Consider the following 22,038-nt stretch of genomic DNA (forward strand, 5'->3'; position numbering starts at 1 on the left):
GTGCCATTGGCATTAATGACATGGTCCTTATGCATATCTTTTCGTAACATGTTTTTTGATTTGCCAAAAAAAAAAGGAAATAAAGCGAGCATGAGAGCGAAACGTTTAATAAACTAGCACCGCTGCATTGTTAGTTTTAAATATTGTGTTATTTAATTTGATAAGAAACCAGATTGGTATACGAAAAACCAGATAAATACAAACAGATGCCGCATTTTATATATATATACACAGATATAACAATATATGAACACATTAAAACTATTTTAAATAAATTATTAACCAAATAAACTAGCCAAAAGAAAAAATCCGTTGTTTTCATATAAAGGCGTAAATGATTTTTTGAATATTCAAAATAACGGGAGGAAGTCTAACGATTAGATTTGTTATACTGCCAACTGTTCAATAATACGATGAGCGGGCAAGTTTCATATGTGTTCTGACAATATTTAAAATTTAATGAATATGTTTATGGTTACAAAAATTGTTTTAAAACGCAAATTTTTTTAGCTGCAAAGCTGCTTCTTTATTTTGATCTGATCAAAAAATATAACGACCGAACGCGTCGAGCTTCAAACTGAAACTAATTTTATCGCCGTATGTAAGGAACTTTGATGAGAGTGCACTTTACCACTCCTTTTCATCTTTCTTGCTCACAATTGAGTAATGCGAATACTTTAACGATTTCCATTAGCGAAATGTAATTTTGTCGAGCAGTCGGCATATTTGAGCAACAGTTGGTCTTATGGTGCTGCCAACTTAATTTAGTTAGCCAACAGACCGATAGCCGCTCTCTCTTCCTGTGCTTTCTCAATGTAATTTTATATCGATACCAAACGGCACATCTCTAGTGTGCTACAATCCAGCCGCGAGAGTAAGAACAGCTGGTTCTCAATATTTTGCATCTATTGGAATTTTAGTCTTAAAATGATTTAGGCACGACAGCACACAAATATTTTAGGTTTTATTGTGCCACATTGTGCGCGCCAACGGAAAGAATGTTTAAACGGACTTTCAAAGTGGTTTATCGGCCGATTCGAAACAATTTCGTGATACTGCCGGACCAATACTACGGTGTCGTTTCCACTTACGTGAGTGTCCAAAAGTCAACTTAATATGCCATTGGACCCGCAGATTAGATAAGTTGTAATATATATATATATTATGATTATACATATATTGCTTAGGATACTGGCTGCCTGAGCCTTCAGTACAACGGTCGTGTGCATTATGCCTCATGGGCGCCACAGGCGGGTGGCGGCGGCATCAAAGACACCGAAATTGGGATCAATGCCAGGGCGGCCAAGGAGCTCGGTAAGTTACTTAATAAGCGGATGCGCTAATGTGCTGCCAATTGCCAAAATATCGTTTTTTCTAAATGAGTGTGCATATACTGTGTGCACTTTGCCATACGTCTTGTTGTAGGTCTTCATGAGAATGATTTGGTCAAGTGCGCCCTCATCGCTGACGTTCTAAATCTGCGCAGCGTTCACGTCACGCCCGTCTCGGCCAAAGATTGGGAGATCATTGTGAGTGCTTATCTATCTATGTATGCATGCGCGTGTGTGTGTGCGTGTGTGTGTAACTGCGGCCAGATAAAAATACTTTTATATCGGATTAGCTTTTGGCGCGGGCGTGCTTCTAAGTGTTTATTTATGTGCAGCCGCTACATTTCGCCGGCATTGCCATTGACCCCAGCGGGAAATTCTCTTATCAGGGTTGGGTAATTTTCAAATAACGGTCAACAATTTGAATAAGTATAGACTGTAGAACAGCCGTAGTTTGCACACGTATAGTTTCGACAATACTTTGTATTACTAAATTGGAAAACAAATTGGTGTAAGTGAAATTTACATTTAAAACTTATTTACTAAATTTTAAAAGCTTTTTGCGCATTAACAAAATATGTTTAAGTTAAAGTACTTAAATTTCAATTACTTAATTTTAATAGACTGCAGAGCCAATATTTCTAATATTTTTTTGCTTGTTATTTGCAAAAGTTATGAATTAATAATAAGATACTGAGATATTAAATTAATATATTTTCTTATAATTAATATTCATATACATATAGTCTATATTAATAATTTTTATTTATTTTTTTTAAGGAGCTGAGTACGGAGAAAATTTCTGGCAGTGTACTGGAGCAAACGCGCATTGTAAACTCGTCACAAATTTTGTTGGTTTGGATCAACAAGTCGACGCAAGTGGCGCTAACAGTGGGTAAATAGTGAATTGAATGCTCAACACACCACATTTATTTCTAATTACATGATTTTTGTTTAGATCGCCTTAAGCCGCACATAAGTTACGGGCGTCTGGATCACAATACGCAGCTGGTTGTGGCGCCAAATCTATACCAAGGTCTGACCAACGGCAAAGACAATGAAAATGCTGAGGAAAATAAGAAGCTGTCGCGCAGCAAGACTAGTGCGCAAGTGCGGGATGAGGTGGCCACGACTCCACCAGCGCTCGTGCACTCCGCTACAATGAGTAATGTGAAGAACAATTTGCAACGCAACAAGCGGCAGGATCATATGGAGCGCTTGAAGAAGGACTTGCGACGCGAGAGTTCGCGTGTCTTTGAGTTTCGTGTCATACGTGGATTATGGCACGAGCAGGCACAGGAATCGGATGTGTACATAACGCAATCGCATTTGCCGGAATTCATGGACCTGGAGCAGTTCTACAGCATGCGCACCGCTGGCGAGAAGGAGTATTATGTGCGTGTGCGTCTGGTTAGCGATGAGAACGAAGACGAACTGCCAGCCACTATTCATCCGTCCATCGAGCTAAATGCGAATCTGATGAAGCTGTTGAACATTAAGGAACTGGAGCGTGTTGTCCTGCGGCCTAAGACAACCGTTGTGAACTTTGTGGAGAAGATTGAGTTGTTTGCGCACAAGAAGACGCATTACAAAATCATTGAGAATGCATTTAAGCGGTTTGTGATTGAAAGAACAAGAAAGGCGCCGGTGCTGTTCAATCAGGAGGAAGTGGTGCGTCTGGAGGACGACCTACTGGTCACAGTGGGCATATTGCCTGAGCACTTCCGCTATTGCGTGGTGGACGCCCAGTTCCTAAAGGAATCGAAAATCTATGCTGCCGACTTAGTCCGTCCCGTCCATGAAATTATCAAGGAGCAACCGCCGGCGATTTCGCCACTGAGTGTTAAGGACCTAATACGACTGCCAGAATACGACAAGATTCTAGACCAAGTGGTCAGCGAGCTGCGCATGAATCTGTGCCTCAGCTCACAGAACTCAGTCTTGCGCCAGGGAAATGTGCTTCTGACCGGCGCCTCTGGCACTGGCAAAACGGTGCTGGTGGAGCGCATACTGGAGCAGCTGTCGGGAAAGCCGGACTACTGCTACTTCGATATCTTCTACTGCTCGCGCAGCAAGGGACGCAAAACGGAGTCCATTCAAAAGGATTTGCGCAACATATTCACCACCTGCCTCTTGCACGCACCGGCCATTGTAGTGCTGGAGAATCTGGATGTCCTCGCCCATGCGTCGGCAGAGCAGTCCAGCCAGGATGGCGAGTACTTCAATCGCATGGCGGACACGGTGCACCAGCTCATCATGCAGTACACCAGCAGCAATGCCATTGCTGTCATAGCGACAGTCAGCGAGCTGCAGACGCTGAACAAGCGGCTCAGCGCGCCACGTGGCCGACATCTGTTCCAGACGATTGCGCGGCTGCCCAGCCTGGAGCGTGCCGATCGTGAGGTCATTCTACGCGAACTATGCAGCCATATCGCCACCAAGGAATTGGATCTGGTCAAGTTCTCTAATCTTACGGAGGGCTATCGGAAATGTGATCTTGTCCAGTTTGTGGAGCGCGCCATTTTCTACGCCTATCGCATCAGTAAGTTGACGAAGTCAGCTAGTTAAATACCGTGATAAACATATTTAAATTTTTCACAGGCAAAACACAGCCGCTGCTAACGAACGAGCAGCTCATCGAATCCTTGGAGCACACGAATTCCTACTGCCTGCAGGGCATACAAAGCAATCAAAAGACTGGCGCCGAAACGAATGCCAATGAAATGCGCGTGGAGGAGCTGCCTGGACTGGAGCCTGTGGTCAGTGTGCTCGAGGAGGTGCTCATGTGGCCATCAACTGTGAGTACACAACTATATACTTGTATATGTAAATCTTATTGATTTAAATACGCTTCTCCAACAGTATCCAACGATCTTCAACTCCTCGCCTTTGCGTAATCAGGCCGGCGTGCTGCTTTATGGACCGCCGGGCACGGGCAAAACGTTCCTGGTATCTCAGCTGGCAAGCAGCTGGAGTCTGCGCATTATATCGGTAAAGGGTCCTGAGTTGCTGGCCAAATACATTGGCCAGAGTGAGGAGAACGTGCGCAATCTGTTCAACAGGGCGCGCAGCGCCAAGCCGTGCGTTCTCTTCTTCGACGAGTTCGACAGCTTGGCCCCGAAGCGTGGCCACGACTCGACGGGCGTCACAGACCGTGTGGTCAACCAGTTGCTCACCGAGCTGGATGGCGTCGAGGGGCTGCAGGGCGTTACTGTCATAGCCGCCACTTCGCGACCTGAACTGCTCGATCCAGCGCTGCTGCGCTCTGGCCGCATTGATCGGCTAGTGGAATGCCCGCTGCCGGATGCAGTGGCGCGCGTCAGCATCTTTGAGGCGTTGAGTGCAACGCTGAATCTGGATGAATGTGTGGATTTCGATTGGTTTGCGGGGCGAACGCAGAACTACACTGGCGCCGATATACAAAGCATTCTGACCTCGGCGAACATGGCGGCGGTTAAGGAGGCGCTGGCACAATTCGGACATGAGGTGAGTGAGAATCGCAATCGGGCGGAAATGGAAATGGAGAAGGTTCTTGGTAAAGCCATAGTCAAAGAAGTAGTTGGCGCTTCCGTTCCCAGCAAATAAACTGGAAACAGGGACAGGGCGCACAAGTGCAGCGAGATTTACTATTTTTGGGGTTTTTCTTCTATCTATGATTACGTGCCGTGCATCTGGATCAGGATTAGGCAACCTTATGCGGGTGCTGGGCCAAAAAATACATAGTAAAATTGCAGACGAGAGGTTTTTAGATATATAAGTCACGTAACGGATATTTCCTTATTGATATGCGATTATCGCGCATGCTCACGTACTGCAACAACAATAACAACAACAATAACAACAGCAACAGAAGCAGCAACAACTCAAAAGACAATGGACACATTTTCTTATGCATAAATTAAACATAGCCCAAGGGCCGCGATAATAAAGAATGCAAGCCGAACGAACCAAGACAAGTAGACGAAATCCTCGGCCACAAAACATGCTTAGAATAAAAGTAAAAAGAACAACAAAAGGAAAAGAAAAGAAACCACAGCAACAACAATAACAATGCGCAATTGCAACATGCGGCAACTGCGCATGCGGGACGGACACCTTGCAGACAGGTAGAACCTAGGGAATCGCTGGCCAGCACTGCGAGTGCTCGAAAGGATCATTGATTGTATAAATAATATGAAACACCCACACACACACACGCGCGCACACACTCATGCGCGCACATACATAGATATATAATTGTAGCTAGGTTTTCACGATGTCGTCGGTAACGCCGCCCGGCTCGTGGTGGTTGCCGATGATGATCGTCGTCAGCACATCCAAAAGTTTTGTTGTTGCGGTATTCAATCGATCGTTACTTTCAGTTGTGTGCGCACATTCAAGCAAATCGGTTGGCTCGCGACTGTGTGGGATCTGTTTCGGTTAGTGCAGCGGAAGTTGTCAATAGCCGCAACTCCCTCGCCCAGCTAAAGCGCTGTTCTGTTGGGCAGTGTAGCACTGGGGGGAGTGTGGAGGGCATTGGGCGGCGGGCCTTAATAAGTATTGGCAACGAAGCGGAAATGCGCACGGGTCCAGAAAAGGGCGACCGGGCAGGGACTTCGTTGCCTGCCAGATTGACAGCCGAATAAAAGCACTGCGACAATTCGTGTTGTTCTCTGTCGTTTTGTTTTTGTTGTTATTTTTGTTGTTTTTTGTGATTTTTCTCGTTATTTATTCGAGCTAAAGACAAAGACGTGATTTTTGGGCAAAGAATCGGCGTGCTAAGAAAGAATTATGTACTCATTCTGCCAGACATGGATGGCGATCGCTCAAGAGCGAAAATAAAATCCAGTCAAGTGAAATGCAAAGTACATAAAAAGCCACAAATAAAAGATAAACAACAGACTTGTGAAGTGTTCATCAAACTGTCAGCAGTCCAGTTAAAAATAAAAGCAAATTTGACTAATATTAATTAGCAATAATACAAATAGTCAACAAAAACGAAATGTGCAATTTCATTCGATTACAGTGCGAAATCTTCAAGCAATAAGTTTAGATATATAAGTATACATATATAAATGTCGAATATTTCCATGACTTGTGCAGAATCGTGAGCGGAATTGGAAACATTCAGCTGCTCAGTTCTGCCCGTGTGTCTATAAAATGGTGACAAATTTATGCATAATAAATAATAGATAAATCTCAAATCAAAATTCAAATATTTCTGTGACGTCAACAAACTTCCTAATAGGGCTCCCAGCCAAACCAAATGTGTAAAAACAATTTAAACCGAGTTTGAGCATTCGCAACTTGGCAATAAATATTTTGCAAAAAGCGAGTCGAATGCTGGTCCAAAACTCAAAGTCAATTCATACTTCATAATTATAAACGTTTCAAGCCATCAATTTCCAATAATATTGACAAAGTCGCTAAAACAACAAGAATAAAACAGCAACAACAACAACAGCAACAGCTACATTAAAAACAACGAATTATAACAATAATAATACATATTTCAAACATACGCGATTTGTCTGCTGGCAATAAACGAAAGAAGCAAGAAAAAAAGGAAACTGAATAAATTTAAAATCGCGACGTGTGTGCATATATCACACAAAAAATCAGTACCGCCAAAAAGCAGCAACAACAACAATAGCTACAACTAACAAACGGCACTACACAAACAACAAGCGCAACAATATTTGCAAAAACAACAATGGCAAAAAAAAAAACACCGCAACACCAGTTGTTGGCTTGCCTTAAAAAAAAAAAGCAAATGATAAAATATAAACTTCGTTAGTGAACAGTGGTCTCAGGTGACAAAATAGAAACAGAATTATTCAAAAGTTATAGAAAGTAGAATCCATACTCTAGTTATGAATTGTCCTGAAATAGGCTTATTTCCAATTGATACAGATTATCAAAATAAAGTTATTTGAAACTTATTGAAAACTTACAGTTAAGAGACGTAAGGGATTTTGGCTTTTTAATGATAAACTAAATTATAGTCGATAGAAAGAAAGAAACGTGCAAAAAATTATAGATTTTAATGAAGAATTACTTTAAAAAAATATTTTAAAGCTATTATCAACATTTATCTTGGTAGATTCATATGATGCTCTGAATAAAATATCCTTAGATAATATAAACTTTCTACCCTAAAAGGGCAAATCTAAACTTAAACTTGTTACTTGCTATGATCAATAATATTTCCATATAATATATTCCAAGCAAACTTTATTGAGGCTGCAATAATTCTAAGCTATACGGAAAAAAATCCGCATTGCTAATTTTCTTCATTCATGATTCATGTCCGTTAGAGAATCGTGGACAATTTAGTTTGATATTTTAATGTTTATTGTTAATTGCAAATATGCAATGGAGTTAAAAAAAAAAAAATACAATCTGGCACCCACTCAAATTATATTTTATTATTATTAAGGCGTGGAATTTTTTCGCAATAGAAATGAAAGATTTCAAGAGCTAAAACTAGTTTTGTTTTTTTCTTTTTGCGATTCTCGTAGACCAAGTGAGCAGTAATTATATTGATTCATCAGGTGCGGTGTACTCAATGAACTTTCTTAATGCTCACTTACAAAACAAATGGAGCATATTGGTTTCCATTATAGTTCATATATTATTTCAACTGTATTATACATTTATAGGTGGTATAGGTGGAGGTGGCTCTTAAAACAGATTACAAATACTTCAACATCTTTCTTGACATACGAGTCAGCTTAAAGTCTTCAAATTGCAAAGGAGTATTTTGTAGTTGGTTCTACCCGACGCAAACATTCTTTCCCGTTTCAATATTATGCTGTAAAAGCAAGTTGCCAATTTGGGACCACGGTGCCTAAAGCCAATGCTTGACTCTACCAATATACCAACGATTAATATTATGAATGCATCTAAAATTTCTAACTGTACGACGATTTGTCGTATCAATGGAAATGACGACATTTAACGCATTTGGCATGTGGCCGATGCTCACATATACTATATTCATATATATAGCCAACTTATAGATATTTGACTTGGCTATATGTGTGCGCGTGCGTGCGTTTGTGTGTGTGTGTGTGCTCGTTGACAACAGCTACAACAACAACAAGAACAACAACAGAAGCAGCAGAGGCGGCAAAGGTGTTGCTCATTACAGAGGCAGTGCACATAATGGTTGCCTTTTTGTATTATACGCGTTGCCTTTTTTCTTTTTAGATTTATTTTTGTTTCGAATATTGAAAAAAAAAGAAGACGCAAAAAATTGAACCTAACCGATAGCAATAAATTATAAATAAATAATAATAATAATAATATGATAGAGAAGGTAAAATGTGAGCAAATGAAGCATTGCGAAATATAAAAGTGTCTTTGCAAAAGTAGCGGCAATTTGGCAACAGCAACAGCAACAGCTAAGTAAACAGCAATCACATTAACAGCAGCAGCGGCAACAGCAACAGCAACAACAAAAACTCAAATGCTATACTTGAAAATGCAAAATCTGCTGATCATCATATTCATCATCATCAGCTATAGCAGCAGCAGCAGCAGCAGCAGCAGCAGCAACAACAACAACAGCAACAACAATTCGAGCTGCCACTTTGAGGCGCATCGTTGCCAAATCGATGTGAGTCAAGAGCCACAGCCTGGCTATCGTCATGTGCCCACAGATGTGGATATTCAGCTGGAGTGCCAACAGCCCCAAGCCAAATGGTTCTACAACGAGCAGCCCCAGCACAGCGGCAGCAGCTGGCTGCTAGAGCGCGCTCAGAGAGAACAGTCGGGTCGCTATGCCTGCCAGTATGCTGGCCATCGGTGGGCCAATCTGACGCTGCTGATTGGCTACCAGAAGGCTAGCGACGACCTGGCCAGCTTCAGCCGGGTGTACAGCGAGCCTGTGGAGCACTATCTGCTGCCGTTGAACGAGAGTCAGCAGCCACGCTTCGCCCAGCCACTGGAGCCGCTGGTGAGGCGCACGGCGGGCTCTATGGTTCACCTGAACTGCACTCCGGCAGCGGGAGTTGTGTGGACGAACATTAGCTGGTTTCACAATGACACCCAGGTGGGGAGCAGTGCTCGGAAAACGGTGCACAGCATGTGGCAGCTGCAGCCCCAGGATGCGGGTGACTATCGCTGTCGTCTGTGCAATGCCCAGAGCTGCGCCGACAGCAGGACTCGCTTGGAGGTGCTGAGGCGTCAGCACATGGCCCCTGTGCTCAGTCCGGGCTATCCGCGTAACGTGACCGCTGTCCTGGAGGAGCAGCCGATCATAGAGTGCAAGCTGGAGGACTCGCAGCTGGCGCCACAAATCACGTGGCTGCAACAGATACGACCCGGTGACATAAACTCGCTGCTACAGCGCCTGGAGCAGCAAGCCATCCTGGTGGACAATGATGAGGTGGTCCGACTGCCGGCCCGCGTAGATGAGCCGCAGCTGCTGCGCCTGGGCAGCGTGGAGCCCTACGATGCTGGCTGGTACATATGTGTGGCCGAGAACCGCTTGGGGCGCACTGTGGGCGCTGCCTATTTGCAGGTGGTGCCCAAGCCCATCAATGTGCCCACTTCAACTGTGCAGCCAACGACAACAACAACCACAACGCAGCAATCGATCGTTAACGCCACGGATGACGATGCGGCGGATGAGGCAGCCGATGATGTCGCGGACGATACCACAGTGGAGCAGTTCCCCAAGTTTAAGAAGCCCCTGAAACGTTTGCAGCATCTGCCCTCGGGCAAGACCCTCACCCTCTCTTGCCCCAGCACCGCGCATCCGCCGGCGAACATCAGCTGGACATTCAACAAGGGCGACGGCTACAAGGAGCTGCAGCGCGACATTGGCGGCTATAAGTTCAGGCGCTGGTCCCTCACCATGGAGGACGCCATATCGAAGGACTCGGCCCTGTACAAGTGCAAGGTGTGCAACATCCTCGGCTGCATTGAGTTCGAGTACAGCGTTGTGGTCAACGATCGCATCCGAGCGCCGCCCATCATCACCAAAATGGACAACAAGACGGCGCTGATCAACACGCAGGTGGTGCTGAAGTGCGATGTGCTGTCCGACAACGAGCCCTCTATCCGGTGGATACGTGTGATGCACCACAATCACTCGATGCCCTTGGCTGTGGACTCGATGCAGCCGGGAGTGGTGCACATCGATCTGAAAACGTCCGTGGATCGCCCCGATTTGCTGGTGTTCAACAATGTGAGCCACCTGGACGAGGGCTGGTACACCTGCATGGCATCCAACTCGCTGGGCATGAGCAACGCCAGCATCTATCTGCGCGTGGTCGATCATCTGCCCTACTTGCACTTCAGTCAGCTGCTCCACACGCATCCCGTCGCCTTCGTCGTGATCGTTGTGATGATCATTCTGCTCTTCCTGCTCGGCAGCGCGTTTATAGTGTATATGCTGCGTCGGCTGCGGCGGGAGAAGCTGCTGAAGCACCGCATCGAGACGGTGCATCAGTGGACCAAGAAGGTGATCATCTACAAGCCGGCCAGCGCCGAGGGCAGCTCCTGTGCGGGCGACCTGCAAATACCTGTCATTAAGATCGAGAAACAACGGACAACTTTCTCCAACACCACGACTGGCGGCTCCTCGGATCCTACACAGGGCTTCAACGAGTACGAGTTCCCGCTGGACTCGAACTGGGAGATTCCCAGGCAGCAGCTGGTGCTAGGCTCCATTTTGGGCGAGGGCGCCTTCGGACGCGTGGTCATGGCCGAGGCGGATGGCCTGCCGCGCAGTCCACCTTCCTCGAACAATGGCATGGGCACCATCGTCGCCGTCAAGATGGTGAAGGAGGAGCACACGGACGCGGACATGGCCAGCCTGGTGCGGGAAATGGAGGTGATGAAAATGATTGGCAAGCACATTAACATCATCAACCTGCTGGGATGCTGCAGTCAGAGCGGTCCATTGTGGGTCATTGTCGAGTATGCACCCCATGGCAATCTCAAGGATTTTCTCAAGCAAAATCGACCGGGTCAACTGCAGCGGCGCAGCGACAGCGATGGCTATCTGGATGACAAGTCGATGCAGCCACAGCAGCAGCTGGGCGAGAAGGAGCTCACCATGTTCGCCTTCCAAATAGCTCGCGGCATGGAGTACCTGGCCTCGCGACGGGTAAGGCCACGTGGGTCAATTAGCGAGCAGATCAGGTGTATAATGTGTCCATCACTTTTCAGTGCATTCATCGAGATCTGGCAGCGCGCAATGTGCTCGTCAGCGAAGGCTATGTGATGAAGATAGCCGACTTTGGATTGGCCAGGGACATCCAGGATACGGACTATTATCGGAAGAATACCAACGGACGACTGCCCATCAAATGGATGGCACCAGAGTCTTTGCAGGAGAAGTTTTACGATTCCCAGAGCGACGTTTGGAGCTACGGCGTCCTGCTCTGGGAGATAATGACCTATGGCGAACAGCCGTACCCGAATATCATGTCCGCTGAGGAGCTATACAGCTACTTGATCACTGGCCAGCGCATGGAGAAGCCGCCGAAATGCTCGCTCAACATATACGTGGTGATGCGCCAGTGCTGGCACTTCGAGTCGTGTGCGAGGCCCACGTTCGCTGAGCTCGTGGAGAGTTTCGACGGTATACTGCAGCAGGCGAGCAGCAATCCCAACGATGCCTATTTGGATCTATCGATGCCAATGCTGGAGACACCGCCTTCCTCGGGCGATGAGGACGACGGCTCTGAAACTGAAACATTCCGAGAGACTTTACCGCTTAGATATCAATATACATATAAGTTCAACTAGTGTTAGGGATGGCTTTACCGAGAACATCCATCGAGCATCATACAAAAAATACTCAATAAAATACGTCGAGTCTATGTAAGCAAATTGAACTAATCTTTTTCCATTCCCTCCGACAGAAGCTGCCAAAGAAAATTTTAGTGAAGCAAAAACATCTCATCGAATCCTACCAAACGACACGCCCATCGCTCAGCGCCGCCGATGTGGCCAAATATAAGAAGACGTGAGCTGCAACAAAACAATATCCAATACCTCGCATTTACTAAATATTACTGATTTCAGATATGCTCGTTTTACCAACAGGGAGAAGAGCTCCAGGGAATTTGTGGCCAAGCGGGCCACATTGGCATAGCTCTAAAGACTCAATTAGGCTCAACAGAGATAATTGTAAAACAAAAGTTCGGTTATATGGAATGCTATTTTTGGGCGTGTTTACTTTTTATTTTTCGGGAATTGTATTTTTTAATATTGTTGACACAATAAAAACGAATTTACATAATTTTACAGCGCTAAAGCTGATGTCAATTTAAATTTTGGATTTGAGGGAAAACAGAGCAATTTATGTATATTTTCATTTATATTTTACAAATAGAAAATGAATTTTAGGGACATGCGATCTCCATAAGAAATATACCCCAGCAAATGCTGATATTGTAGGGTATATCATTAACTGCGATAATTGTGCATGCTTTTTGCATCTGGTATATATTTGTATAAAATTCTTTTGATAAGCAACGAGATCAGCCGTGGGCATTGGCGTATGAAATTCCGAATAACATTTGCCTCTCAACTGCCGATTCATAAGGAATGTGGAAGGTGACACTTGCATTCTGTGCTCTCCTGAGCCTGTCCCTCAGTGCAGGAGTGATTGTCAACGGCTGGAACCTACGACCGCGCTGGTGGCTGGGCGAAACTGCTCCAAGTCTCGATGCCTTGAGACCAACACAATGGGCACAGCGCCAGCGCTTTCTGTTGGATTTGTTGCTGCAAGTGCACAAGCCGCTGCTGCAGCAGGAGCTCATCGACATGGGCCGTGAGCTCAACGAGAGTCCCAGCGATTACGAAACGGTGAGGGGATTCAGTTTGAAATCGAAATCAATTGCTTAAAGCATATTTTTTCTACAGGGCAGTTGGCCTTTGTTGCTGGACTTCTTTGAGCGCGTCCATCAGGGTCGCATACTGCATCCATATAGCATCTATAACCTTTTGCAAGAGGAGCTGCCGCAGCAGCTATTGGGCGTCTATCGCTTCCTTGTGCTGGCCAAAGACTGGAGAACCTTTCAGCGCAATGCCTGCTATGCGCGCAGCCAGTTCAACCCAGTGCTGTTTGTGAACGCTCTGCAGCTGGCGATTGCCGAGCGTGCGGATACAAAGGATCTGATGATGCCGGCCATGCATGAGGTTCTGCCACAGCTCTACTTCGACAAGGAGCTGATAAGGGCAGCAAGGTCCGTTAATTGGCAGGAGTTGGCTCCAGTTCGAATTGCTCCGAAACGCACTTGGAAGGACACATTGGGTAGCTTTTTGTACCCGAGGATATTTAGACAGCCACCGGAGGAGGAACTAATGCCCGCCGACCCCATTGTGATAGAAGCGAATTCCCTTGGGATGCAGCTGAGCTTAGATGTGGCATTGAACGGCTATTGGAGCAGGCTTATCAGCCGGCTGATAATCGGGTCGAAAGCCAAGGAAGATTATGGAACTGCTATAATAGACGGCGATCGCATGATGCAGTTCCGCAGTGATGAGGATGAATGGATATACCGCCAGCAAGTGGGGGGTGCGGCGAGGCCAGAAATCGGACTGTTGCTGATGCACAACATCCGGCAGTTTGTAGTCTTGCTGCAGCTGGAAGAACTAGCGACAGGCAAAGACTCAGCTGAGCTGGTCACGCCCACATTGGTGACAACGGGTGGAGTGCCCTACAAGGTGACTGCGCTGAATGCCGAAGATGTACGGCAATTGATAAGAAAGTCTGTTGAAGAGCTGCAAAGTCAGATCGATAAGGAGCTGGCCATAAATAACAAAATTGAGCCTATGTGGGTCGTGGGTCACGTGATTGCAGCGGAGTACTGGCTGCTCTGTAGACATTTGAGTCTGGCCATCAACGGCAACAATGTGGAGCCCAGCCTTTTGGGCATGACTACGTCCAACCTCCGCGATCCCATATATCGCTCGCTGTTGATTCAACTGGCTCAATTAATATCCAAGTACGACCAGAAGCCAAAATCTCAATCATACGACATGCAGCGAAGGCCGACGGTAAAGCTCCTGCAAGTGACTAAATTGGAGACCTATGAGCAGCTAACGGACTCCGATTTGATTAACCTAATGGATCAACAGTTGCTTCAGACACAGCGCAACAATTTGCAATTGCTGCGTCGCCGTCTTGTGGCACGCCAGCTGCGCTTGAATCATAAACCATTCAGGATTGCCTATGAGCTGTCCGTTCCGCAGACGATGGTTGTCCAAATCCGCAGTTATCTGATGCTGCCTGGCAGAGCTGAACCTCACCTATTGCTCGATAGCTTTGTGCGTGAGCTAGGAATAAACGATAATCGATTGGAACGTCATTTTCCAGCCGCTCCAAATGATCACACACTTAGCGAGCTGTATGAAGCGCAGGAACCATTTGATGCTCCAAAAACCTGTTCATTTCCTCGTCACCTGCAGCTGCCTCGTGGTACTGCAGAAGGTCTGCCATTCCAATTACTGGTGGAAGTACTCCAATGGAACGGCACTGAGATCGACGCAGAGTGTGTTGGGGCTGCCAGCTTTAGTACTAGTACTGGAAGTACTACACTCCTCGCCAGCGACACTTTAGATGTGGTCATATACCACCAGGAATTAAAAATATCAGTCGACAAACTGTAATAAAAGTAAAATGTCATATGTTAACTTTGTTTTGCATATTTACAATTTTAATAATTAAATAAAAATATTAATTTAATTTGTATATGAGTATTTATAAACAATTTACATATGTTCTCATACAGAGATTTTAATAAAATGTAACAATGCTATTTTTATATTTTCGGTGTTTATAGCAAATCTACTTTTCAAAAATAGTATACTGTTAAAGAAATAACATAATCAAGAAGCGAACTATCGATGTTAAATGTCGATATAATGGATACAATCCTATCGAAAGCTGTGCTGCTGATGCTAGAACAGTGCAAGCGCCATCTAGCTGTGAAAGTTATTTTAGATATTTTGTTTCTCTGCAATTCCTTTTCTTTTGGCCTCGGTGTTGATTCGATGATTCGAATAAACATAGAAACAAAATTGCTTATGGTCTCATTGCCAATAAGTAAAAACCCCCGATTTTAGTAATCGAATGAATGTACATACATACATATGAATGACTAGCTTTGGCCACTTCAGTTCCTATCATTCAATAAGGCAATCTAATCGAAATGTATCTAATCAGTTTATTGTAAATAAAAATTAATACAATCAAATCAAGTATACAACTAAAGTTACTTAATAATTTTACTGTACAGTTTTCATATGCATACATACATATGTACGTATTTACATATGCCTGAATTTGTGTGCACTCCTTAGGCATTAAAGGTTGAGTTTGTCTTGGACTTGGCCACAAGGATCTCGTATTTGTCAAATTGACGCAGTGGCAAATCTTCGTTTTTGATAATGCAATTCTTCTGCGATAGGAACAGAGTGCCCATTAGCAAACCGCCATCCGCCTTGGCGCGGCAAATGAAGACACGTTCGTTCCAATGGGTGGTGCCCACAGCAACGGCACCATTTTCGTAATTGCCATCAAAGCTGCGTATCCACTCGTAGTCAAATCTGGGACTAGAAGTCAATAGCTGATAGTCGACGAGCTTGTTGCTCAGTTTGTCTGTGTTGAAATAGGCATAGCCCGTCTCAGCCACGACACGAGCGGGCAAGATGTTGGTGCCATAAGCGACTCGGCCTATGTAAGTACGGTAGCCATAAGGATCAAATCCTCCAACTATAACGTTGCTTGTCAAGGGAATTGAAAGATTTCCCTTGATCCAATTATGTTCAGTATCTAGAGGAATATTCAGCAAGGATTGGGTTCAGTAACTCCTTGGCTTGCCAAAAATCTGATTACTTACCATATGTGTATGGAGCAGCCAATGCTACGGCAAGTAGTCCGGCTACCAACAAGCAGATGACTTTGAACATGTTGCAACGCGTTAAATCAACGATTGAGTGATTGCAAAAGCGGGAGCTACTTTTATACCAGTGACTTATCTATTCCCACTATCGCTTCAACCACAAGAGTACAGTTATAAAGTAAATTTAGAGGAATGCATATTTATGACTTAGCTCTAGTAGTAACTGGGCTATAATCAAATCGAAATTATATATAATTGAGTACAAAAAAGATTAATAAAGAAAAAACTGAAACTATTGTATCAGAAGTGTATACGGAAATGATACGCGCCATCTATTGTTCGTTTATGATGCTCCAGAGAAAGAGAGAGAGCAAAAAGGGTTAAATAATAGTTATAATGTTAACGTTATTAACATTTATAACTTCGAGTTAGTAACGTATGCATGCACTTAAAGCTTAAGTGAGCTCAAATGGCTGCTCTAATTAAGCATTACACACTATTTAATTAAGCACAAATATATGCAAAACACCTGTTAATTTGGTAAACGCTTGCCCGATCATCTCTAATTCAACATGAGCTTCTAATGATGCAAGTGAGATAATTCAGTTTTAAATAGTGTGCTTGCCTGCAAAAGGGTCGTGAATGTAAATTGGTTTCATCAGTTTATTTCAGTAGTGTTCTAGTCTGTCATTGTATACACCTCTAATTTCTTTAGAATTTTGCACAGCTTGTTCTCTGCTCTCCTTCTCCCTTTTTCGGCTGGAAATCAAATAAAATGACTGGCAAATAGGCAAACGGAGAAGTCCCCAAAGGGAAACTTGAAAACGAAACGGTTTATTATGCTTATGCGAATGTGATGACAACAAAAAGGCATAATAGTAAAATTAAATGTGTCTATTATGCCAGCAATACAATGCACACATAAAACCACACACACACACACACACACACAGGCTAACACATACACACAGAGGCCTCACAATCGTATGGCCCATAGAAACATTTGGCAGACAAGAAACGTTTAAGGAAGGATGTGTTGCTTAGAAGACTTCGATGGCAGAGGCAGGCAGCGGGGCATGTGGGGCTATGGGGTGGCTCTGGGACGATCCAGGCGCATAAAAACAAATGCACAATATGACAAAAACAACAAAACAACCGGCGTAGTATTGAGACATGGCAGCTCAGTTCTTGGCAGCAAAGAAAGCGAAATCAACTTGAAGGCCTCGTACGGGGGTTTGTACATGGGTCCGGAATGGGCATTTGGCCTGGGCGTGTTTCTTGGCAGATAAGCACAATAATATGCACGTATTTTACGGCAGCTACCACCCCGCCCACCACCTGCCCCACAAGTGACGCATCCGAACTTTGTCGGTCCTCATTTTCGCGCAGCATTTTCTAAGAATGCGCAAATTTAAATGCGAATTGTTTTCAGTTTTGTTTGTCGTCGTCGCTTTGCCTAATTGACTTTGCGTGCCACGCCCCCTCTGCTCTCGCCCGCTCTGCTACTGCGCCAGGCACCGGTCCAAACTTTGACAAGAATAGACGACAATCAGCGTTCATTTTTTGCCTTTTTTGTATGCGTCTAATTTGTGTGCGGTTTATGAAAAGAATACCAGCTCTCTGTCCCATTTCCCATCCCGCTCCAGTCTGAGTACCAGTACCAGTTCCAGCTCTAGCTCCAGTTCCTAATGAACAAACATTGCCCTCGCGCCCTGTGCGTCAGGCATCTAAATGCGAAAAGTTGTTACTCATTTTATGGCTTATTAATTTTTGATTGTAGCCAAGGTAATAAACAGCCAAGCTGCTCGAGTCAAAAATATGCAAGTATGTAAAGACATTTTATAAAGAATATTTTAAAAGAGTTTACCCTAGGTTTATGCATAGCGATTTGGTAATTAGCTAAAACGAAGACTTTGAAGCTTGGTTAATAATTTTAGAAATCATTTTATGACTATCTTTCGTCATACTTATTTTATCAGGAAATATTATTATCATTATTATTGGATTTTACATTTCAAAAAATATTTCAAGATAATAGTTTCCGAACCAAATTATACTCAATATTTGGTTTAAGAAAAACCTTTTGTAAAATAATATAAACATATGTATATGATGTCTGTTCAAGACATTTCTTTTATTATCAGCAGGTTACATATATTTGATTTTATTTTGTGTTGCAACATTTTCGATTTTCAATTTATATGAATATATGAATATAATATATATATGAATTTATATGAATATAAATTTATATTTTTTAAGATATTTGAATTTATTAAATCCATAGCTAAGTCTAACTAGTCTAAACGATTATTTTGAGATTGAATGAGAATCTTAGAAGTTCGATAGACTCTGAAGACATGTCTGTGATACTAATTAGTCCATTGTATTGCTGTAAATATAAAGAAGCAAAAAAGTTAAACGGGCACCTCAGTGGCTCCTTCGAGTGGGCAATAAGGGAAAGCAAAGATCTAAAGTGGCCATTGGCATTGGACCCAAGACGAACAGCAACACCAACACCATCATCATCATCGTCATCGTCATCATTATCATCTTCGTTGCTATTCAGCATCTCTTGTGGCATTCCTGGGTATTGTATTTCATTTCCGTTTTCATTATTATTTGTGGGCAGCCCCGGTTGCCCCGTTTGGACCAACTGTGGATGTCCTTTTGGTCCTTTGGTCGTTTGGTCCTTGGCTGTCGCTCAACTCGCTCACTCACTAGCTCTCTCACTCACTCGCTCGCTTGCTGTGAGGTCTATTTGGTCTGTTGTCTCTGCTGCTGGCATTCGCTTCATTTTTTATCGCCTTCGTCTTCGCCGTTGTCGTCAAGAACAACGCCAACGACGCTGCCAACTTCCTGCTATCGTGCTAATTTCCGTTGCTTTATCTTGACACAATGGTGCGCATTAAAAGCGTGATGGGGAACCGCTGGCAAACTTCATAACTAAGGGCGGTGCCGTGGCGGGTTGGTAGTGGTGGTGGTCGTGGTGGTGCTGGGCCCCAGTGCAGCGCTGACCGCTGCGCTTTTATTTCCGCCCCACATTTTGTCGCCATATTAGACGCCATTTTTGTTTTCGCATTGTCAACACATTGTCATTGGGCGCCAAGACAGCCGGGCAGAGTGAGCGAGAGGGGTGTGCGGCGCACTCGCTCCATCGCCTTATCACCCGTCGCCGCTGGTCGCATTTGCATGCGGTTTTTCTCCTCACAAAATATTGATAAATGCCGCCATTAAACGCGATTAACCATTTGAATTATGTGGCAAAGCCAAATTTTATTGCCAACACAATTCTATGGCCAAACAAATGGCATCATTATTAAAATATATGTACCTTTATTGAGTGTGTGTATGTGTGCGTGTGCGTGTGATAATGCAAAGCGACCATAATTGGGGCGGGCATGAGCTCAAAGCGGGAGCTGTTCATATATTTAAAAATTGTGCTTACAATTTGCGCCGTTTGAATTTCAATGCAACCGCGAAAAATTATTGCCAATTGTTTGTGCGCTGGTCCACTCGGCATCTGCAATAACAACAGCAGCAGCAACAACTACAACAAGAGCAACAAGAGTCACAACAGCAACAGCAACAGCAACAGCAGTAGCAGCTACAACAAAAGCTTTAGAGACTAATGCAATTTTAGTCTAAACAGTCGCCAACAATTTGAATGAATTGCATCAATTGCCGGCCCATTGTGCTGCTAATAAAAAAAAAATCTGAATGAAAGAAGTGCCCGCCCTTGTGCTCGTCTATTGAGTGGGCGTGTCCGGTTGCACGTTGCCTTGCTGCATTATTGTTGTGTGTGTGTGTGTGTGTGTGTGCGTGCTATCTCTCTCCCTCTCTCTCTCTCTCTCACGCTCACTCTGTGGACTGCATTCGCGGGGGTAATAAAATAATTGCAGCGCACGTGTCAAAAATATTCAAAAGGATTAAGTAGCGGCCAAGGCCAGAAGAGAGTGACGAAAAGCCATGGCTCTATCGCGGGGGCACGCGGGGTACTTGGCAGCACTCGGGGTGGCTGTAAATCCAACAGTTTCCTTCGCCGTACACATTGTCCAACTGATTGCATAAATTGTTATGGAATGCCATGGACGAGTACCCATAGAAGGCTCTGAATGTGCCAACGAACAACTCGGCCAGCATTCACATGGTTTTTTCTCGGTGTTTACTTTGGGCAGGAGGCGTGGGGGCAACTGTTGCGGGGGGATTGTTGAGGAGGGATTGTTGCCTGCGAACAAGAACGCCTTCGCTTTTTGTGCATCTATTTTGGACTGGTAAATTGTTTAGGGTATGATGCATATGCGAAGCAATTTGCTTAAGGAGAAACTGGAAACAGATAGGTATATATATTTAAGGACATAAGTAGATGTTTCTAAGAGTAAAAAATATATATATAAATATTCGTAAAATTATATACTGATCAGAATAAAAATACAAAGAATAATTACAAGTATTATTTACATTTTTTTCTGTTTGCTAAGAATCCAGTGTTACTCTTCCATGGCATTGAAAATAAATAAGTATTAATTAATTTGTGTGTTGAAATGAAACTCAATATTATACAATGAAAAATAGTGTAAAAAATTAAAAAAAAAAAATTAAGATGTGTTTGCCTTAATAAGCCTAAAAAGCATCAGGAAATTAATCTTCAAATATTTTACTAATATACATATATTGAAAATAATGATAAAATGCCAAATAGTATATAGTAAATAGTACTTATCGTTTTAATCGGGATAAATGATAGAGTACAGATCTATTGTATGTGGCGTGAAAGTGTTATTCAAAAATCTCTCTCAGCCATTATTTGTGTATTAATATATGACTAAAAGCAATACATGAAATATATTTTTCAGTTCAAGGTCTAGAGCTAAAGCATTTAGACCTACTTTACAAGCATATAATTTATTTTTGTAATTATCATTACCAAATTATTATTCATTTTAGGTTGAATTCTAAGTATTCGATACTCAGCTTAGCGCATACTTGATGAGTTGATCTTACAAATTGTAAAATATTTAATTAAAATTGTCTATTGCTTTATTAGACTCGATATCTTTGAACTGACGCATTGTTATCTAATCGAAAAGTCTTCGAAAATCGATTATAATATAGCATACATACCATACATATACACACATATATTCCCAAGGAGTAATTTGTTCTATATATTCCCCTTTATTTACAGAGTATTCAGAATACGACTTGCCGTACTTTTTGATATTTTCTTGATATGATTCTTTTTTTCTAAGCTCTGGTAGGAATTTATTTTGATTTGCAACAAATTTGCTGCGGCATTGTATATTTTGTGTGTGCGTGTGTGTGTGTATTCTTAACGTTTTATTGCTTTTCACACTCTTCACTCTTCATTCGCCACTTGCCACTTGCCACTCGACTCGAGGCGGTTGAGGGCCCGCCGGGAGGGTTGTCTTTAGCGACTGGAACTGGGCGCTTTGTTTACTTTGTTTGTGGTGTGAATAGCAAATAAGCCGCGACAAATGCGACTCGATCCCATAGTTCTCAGTGGCATTGTGCGGCCGGGATTTCTCTGCAATTTGATAGACCGAAATGCGGCGCGAACCGCAGCTGTAAATACATTTATTCTAATTACAGCACATTCAGCAAACGCTGCAAAATAATTTAAACATTTGCCGCCTCATTAGTTGGCAAAATGCTGGCTGCTGATATCGAAAATAAAATTGCAGCAAAATGCTCGTTAAATGGCAAAATGCATTTGCTGTAATACTCTGTGGCCACAAAACCAATTTGCGCTACAAATTTATACCAGCCAAAGCTTCCTCATCCACCCAGCATATTGGAAAATTAAATGCAATTGCTTTGGCTTTCGCTTTGGCTTTGGC

General features: G+C 43.5%; 4 protein-coding genes across 5 annotated transcripts; 3 read left to right on the plus strand and 1 right to left on the minus strand.

Annotated features, from left to right (window-relative positions):
* The first annotated feature begins 836 nt into the window (after positions 1–836).
* On the plus strand, positions 837–12,567 carry Pex1 (peroxisomal biogenesis factor 1). 2 transcript variants are annotated; one of them, XM_018100735.3, is made up of 9 exons: positions 838–1,091; positions 1,188–1,314; positions 1,426–1,529; positions 2,109–2,223; positions 2,287–3,870; positions 3,930–4,126; positions 4,191–4,814; positions 12,188–12,291; positions 12,351–12,567. In XM_018100735.3, exons 1-9 carry the CDS (start codon positions 999–1,001, stop codon positions 12,418–12,420), a joined length of 3,018 nt encoding a protein of 1,005 aa, XP_017956224.1. In that variant the 5' UTR covers positions 838–998; the 3' UTR covers positions 12,421–12,567. The 2 variants fall into 2 exon arrangements, with proteins under 2 accessions (XP_089115111.1, XP_017956224.1); XM_089258985.1 differs by lacking the exons at positions 12,188–12,291; positions 12,351–12,567 and adding an exon at positions 8,520–8,747 and having other exon boundaries at positions 837–1,091.
* Positions 8,778–12,167, plus strand: btl (breathless). The gene is made up of 2 exons (XM_030391241.2): positions 8,778–11,427; positions 11,490–12,167. The coding sequence occupies exons 1-2, from the start codon at positions 8,779–8,781 to the stop codon at positions 12,069–12,071; spliced, it is 3,231 nt and encodes a 1,076-aa protein (XP_030247101.2). The 5' UTR covers position 8,778; the 3' UTR covers positions 12,072–12,167.
* Positions 12,568–12,714: 147 nt separating the features above from the next.
* Positions 12,715–14,971, plus strand: LOC108651229 (larval serum protein 1 gamma chain). Its single transcript, XM_018100738.3, has 2 exons — positions 12,715–13,136; positions 13,194–14,971. The coding sequence occupies exons 1-2, from the start codon at positions 12,876–12,878 to the stop codon at positions 14,940–14,942; spliced, it is 2,010 nt and encodes a 669-aa protein (XP_017956227.1). The 5' UTR covers positions 12,715–12,875; the 3' UTR covers positions 14,943–14,971.
* A 508-nt stretch (positions 14,972–15,479) lies between these two features.
* Positions 15,480–16,301, minus strand: LOC108651236 (uncharacterized). The gene is made up of 2 exons (XM_018100746.3): positions 16,175–16,301; positions 15,480–16,107 (listed from the first exon to the last, which is right to left on the minus strand). Exons 1-2 carry the CDS (start codon positions 16,242–16,244, stop codon positions 15,632–15,634), a joined length of 546 nt encoding a protein of 181 aa, XP_017956235.1. The 5' UTR covers positions 16,245–16,301; the 3' UTR covers positions 15,480–15,631.
* Between the last annotated feature and the right edge of the window lie 5,737 nt (positions 16,302–22,038).

The sequence above is a fragment of the Drosophila navojoa genome, chromosome 4 (assembly GCF_054131105.1).
Source record: "Drosophila navojoa isolate 15081-1374.11 chromosome 4, UAZ_NAV_1.0, whole genome shotgun sequence".
NCBI lineage: Eukaryota > Metazoa > Arthropoda > Insecta > Diptera > Drosophilidae > Drosophila > Drosophila navojoa.

Bases quoted from the DNA above. Each gene is read 5' to 3' on its own strand.
- LOC108651229 (XM_018100738.3), top strand. From the start codon at position 12,876: ATGTGGAAGGTGACACTTGCATTCTGTGCTCTCCTGAGCCTGTCCCTC. The intron at 13,137-13,193 runs GTGAGGGGATTC...TTTTTTCTACAG, and splicing joins GTCCCAGCGATTACGAAACG to GGCAGTTGGCCTTTGTTGCT.
- btl (XM_030391241.2), top strand. From the start codon at position 8,779: ATGCTATACTTGAAAATGCAAAATCTGCTGATCATCATATTCATCATC. The intron at 11,428-11,489 runs GTAAGGCCACGT...ATCACTTTTCAG, and splicing joins AGTACCTGGCCTCGCGACGG to TGCATTCATCGAGATCTGGC.
- LOC108651236 (XM_018100746.3), bottom strand. From the start codon at position 16,244: ATGTTCAAAGTCATCTGCTTGTTGGTAGCCGGACTACTTGCCGTAGCA. The intron at 16,108-16,174 runs GTAAGTAATCAG...ATATTCCTCTAG, and splicing joins GGCTGCTCCATACACATATG to ATACTGAACATAATTGGATC.
- Pex1 (XM_018100735.3), top strand. From the start codon at position 999: ATGTTTAAACGGACTTTCAAAGTGGTTTATCGGCCGATTCGAAACAAT. The intron at 1,530-2,108 runs GTGAGTGCTTAT...ATTTTTTTTAAG, and splicing joins CCAAAGATTGGGAGATCATT to GAGCTGAGTACGGAGAAAAT. The intron at 2,224-2,286 runs GTAAATAGTGAA...ATTTTTGTTTAG, and splicing joins GCAAGTGGCGCTAACAGTGG to ATCGCCTTAAGCCGCACATA.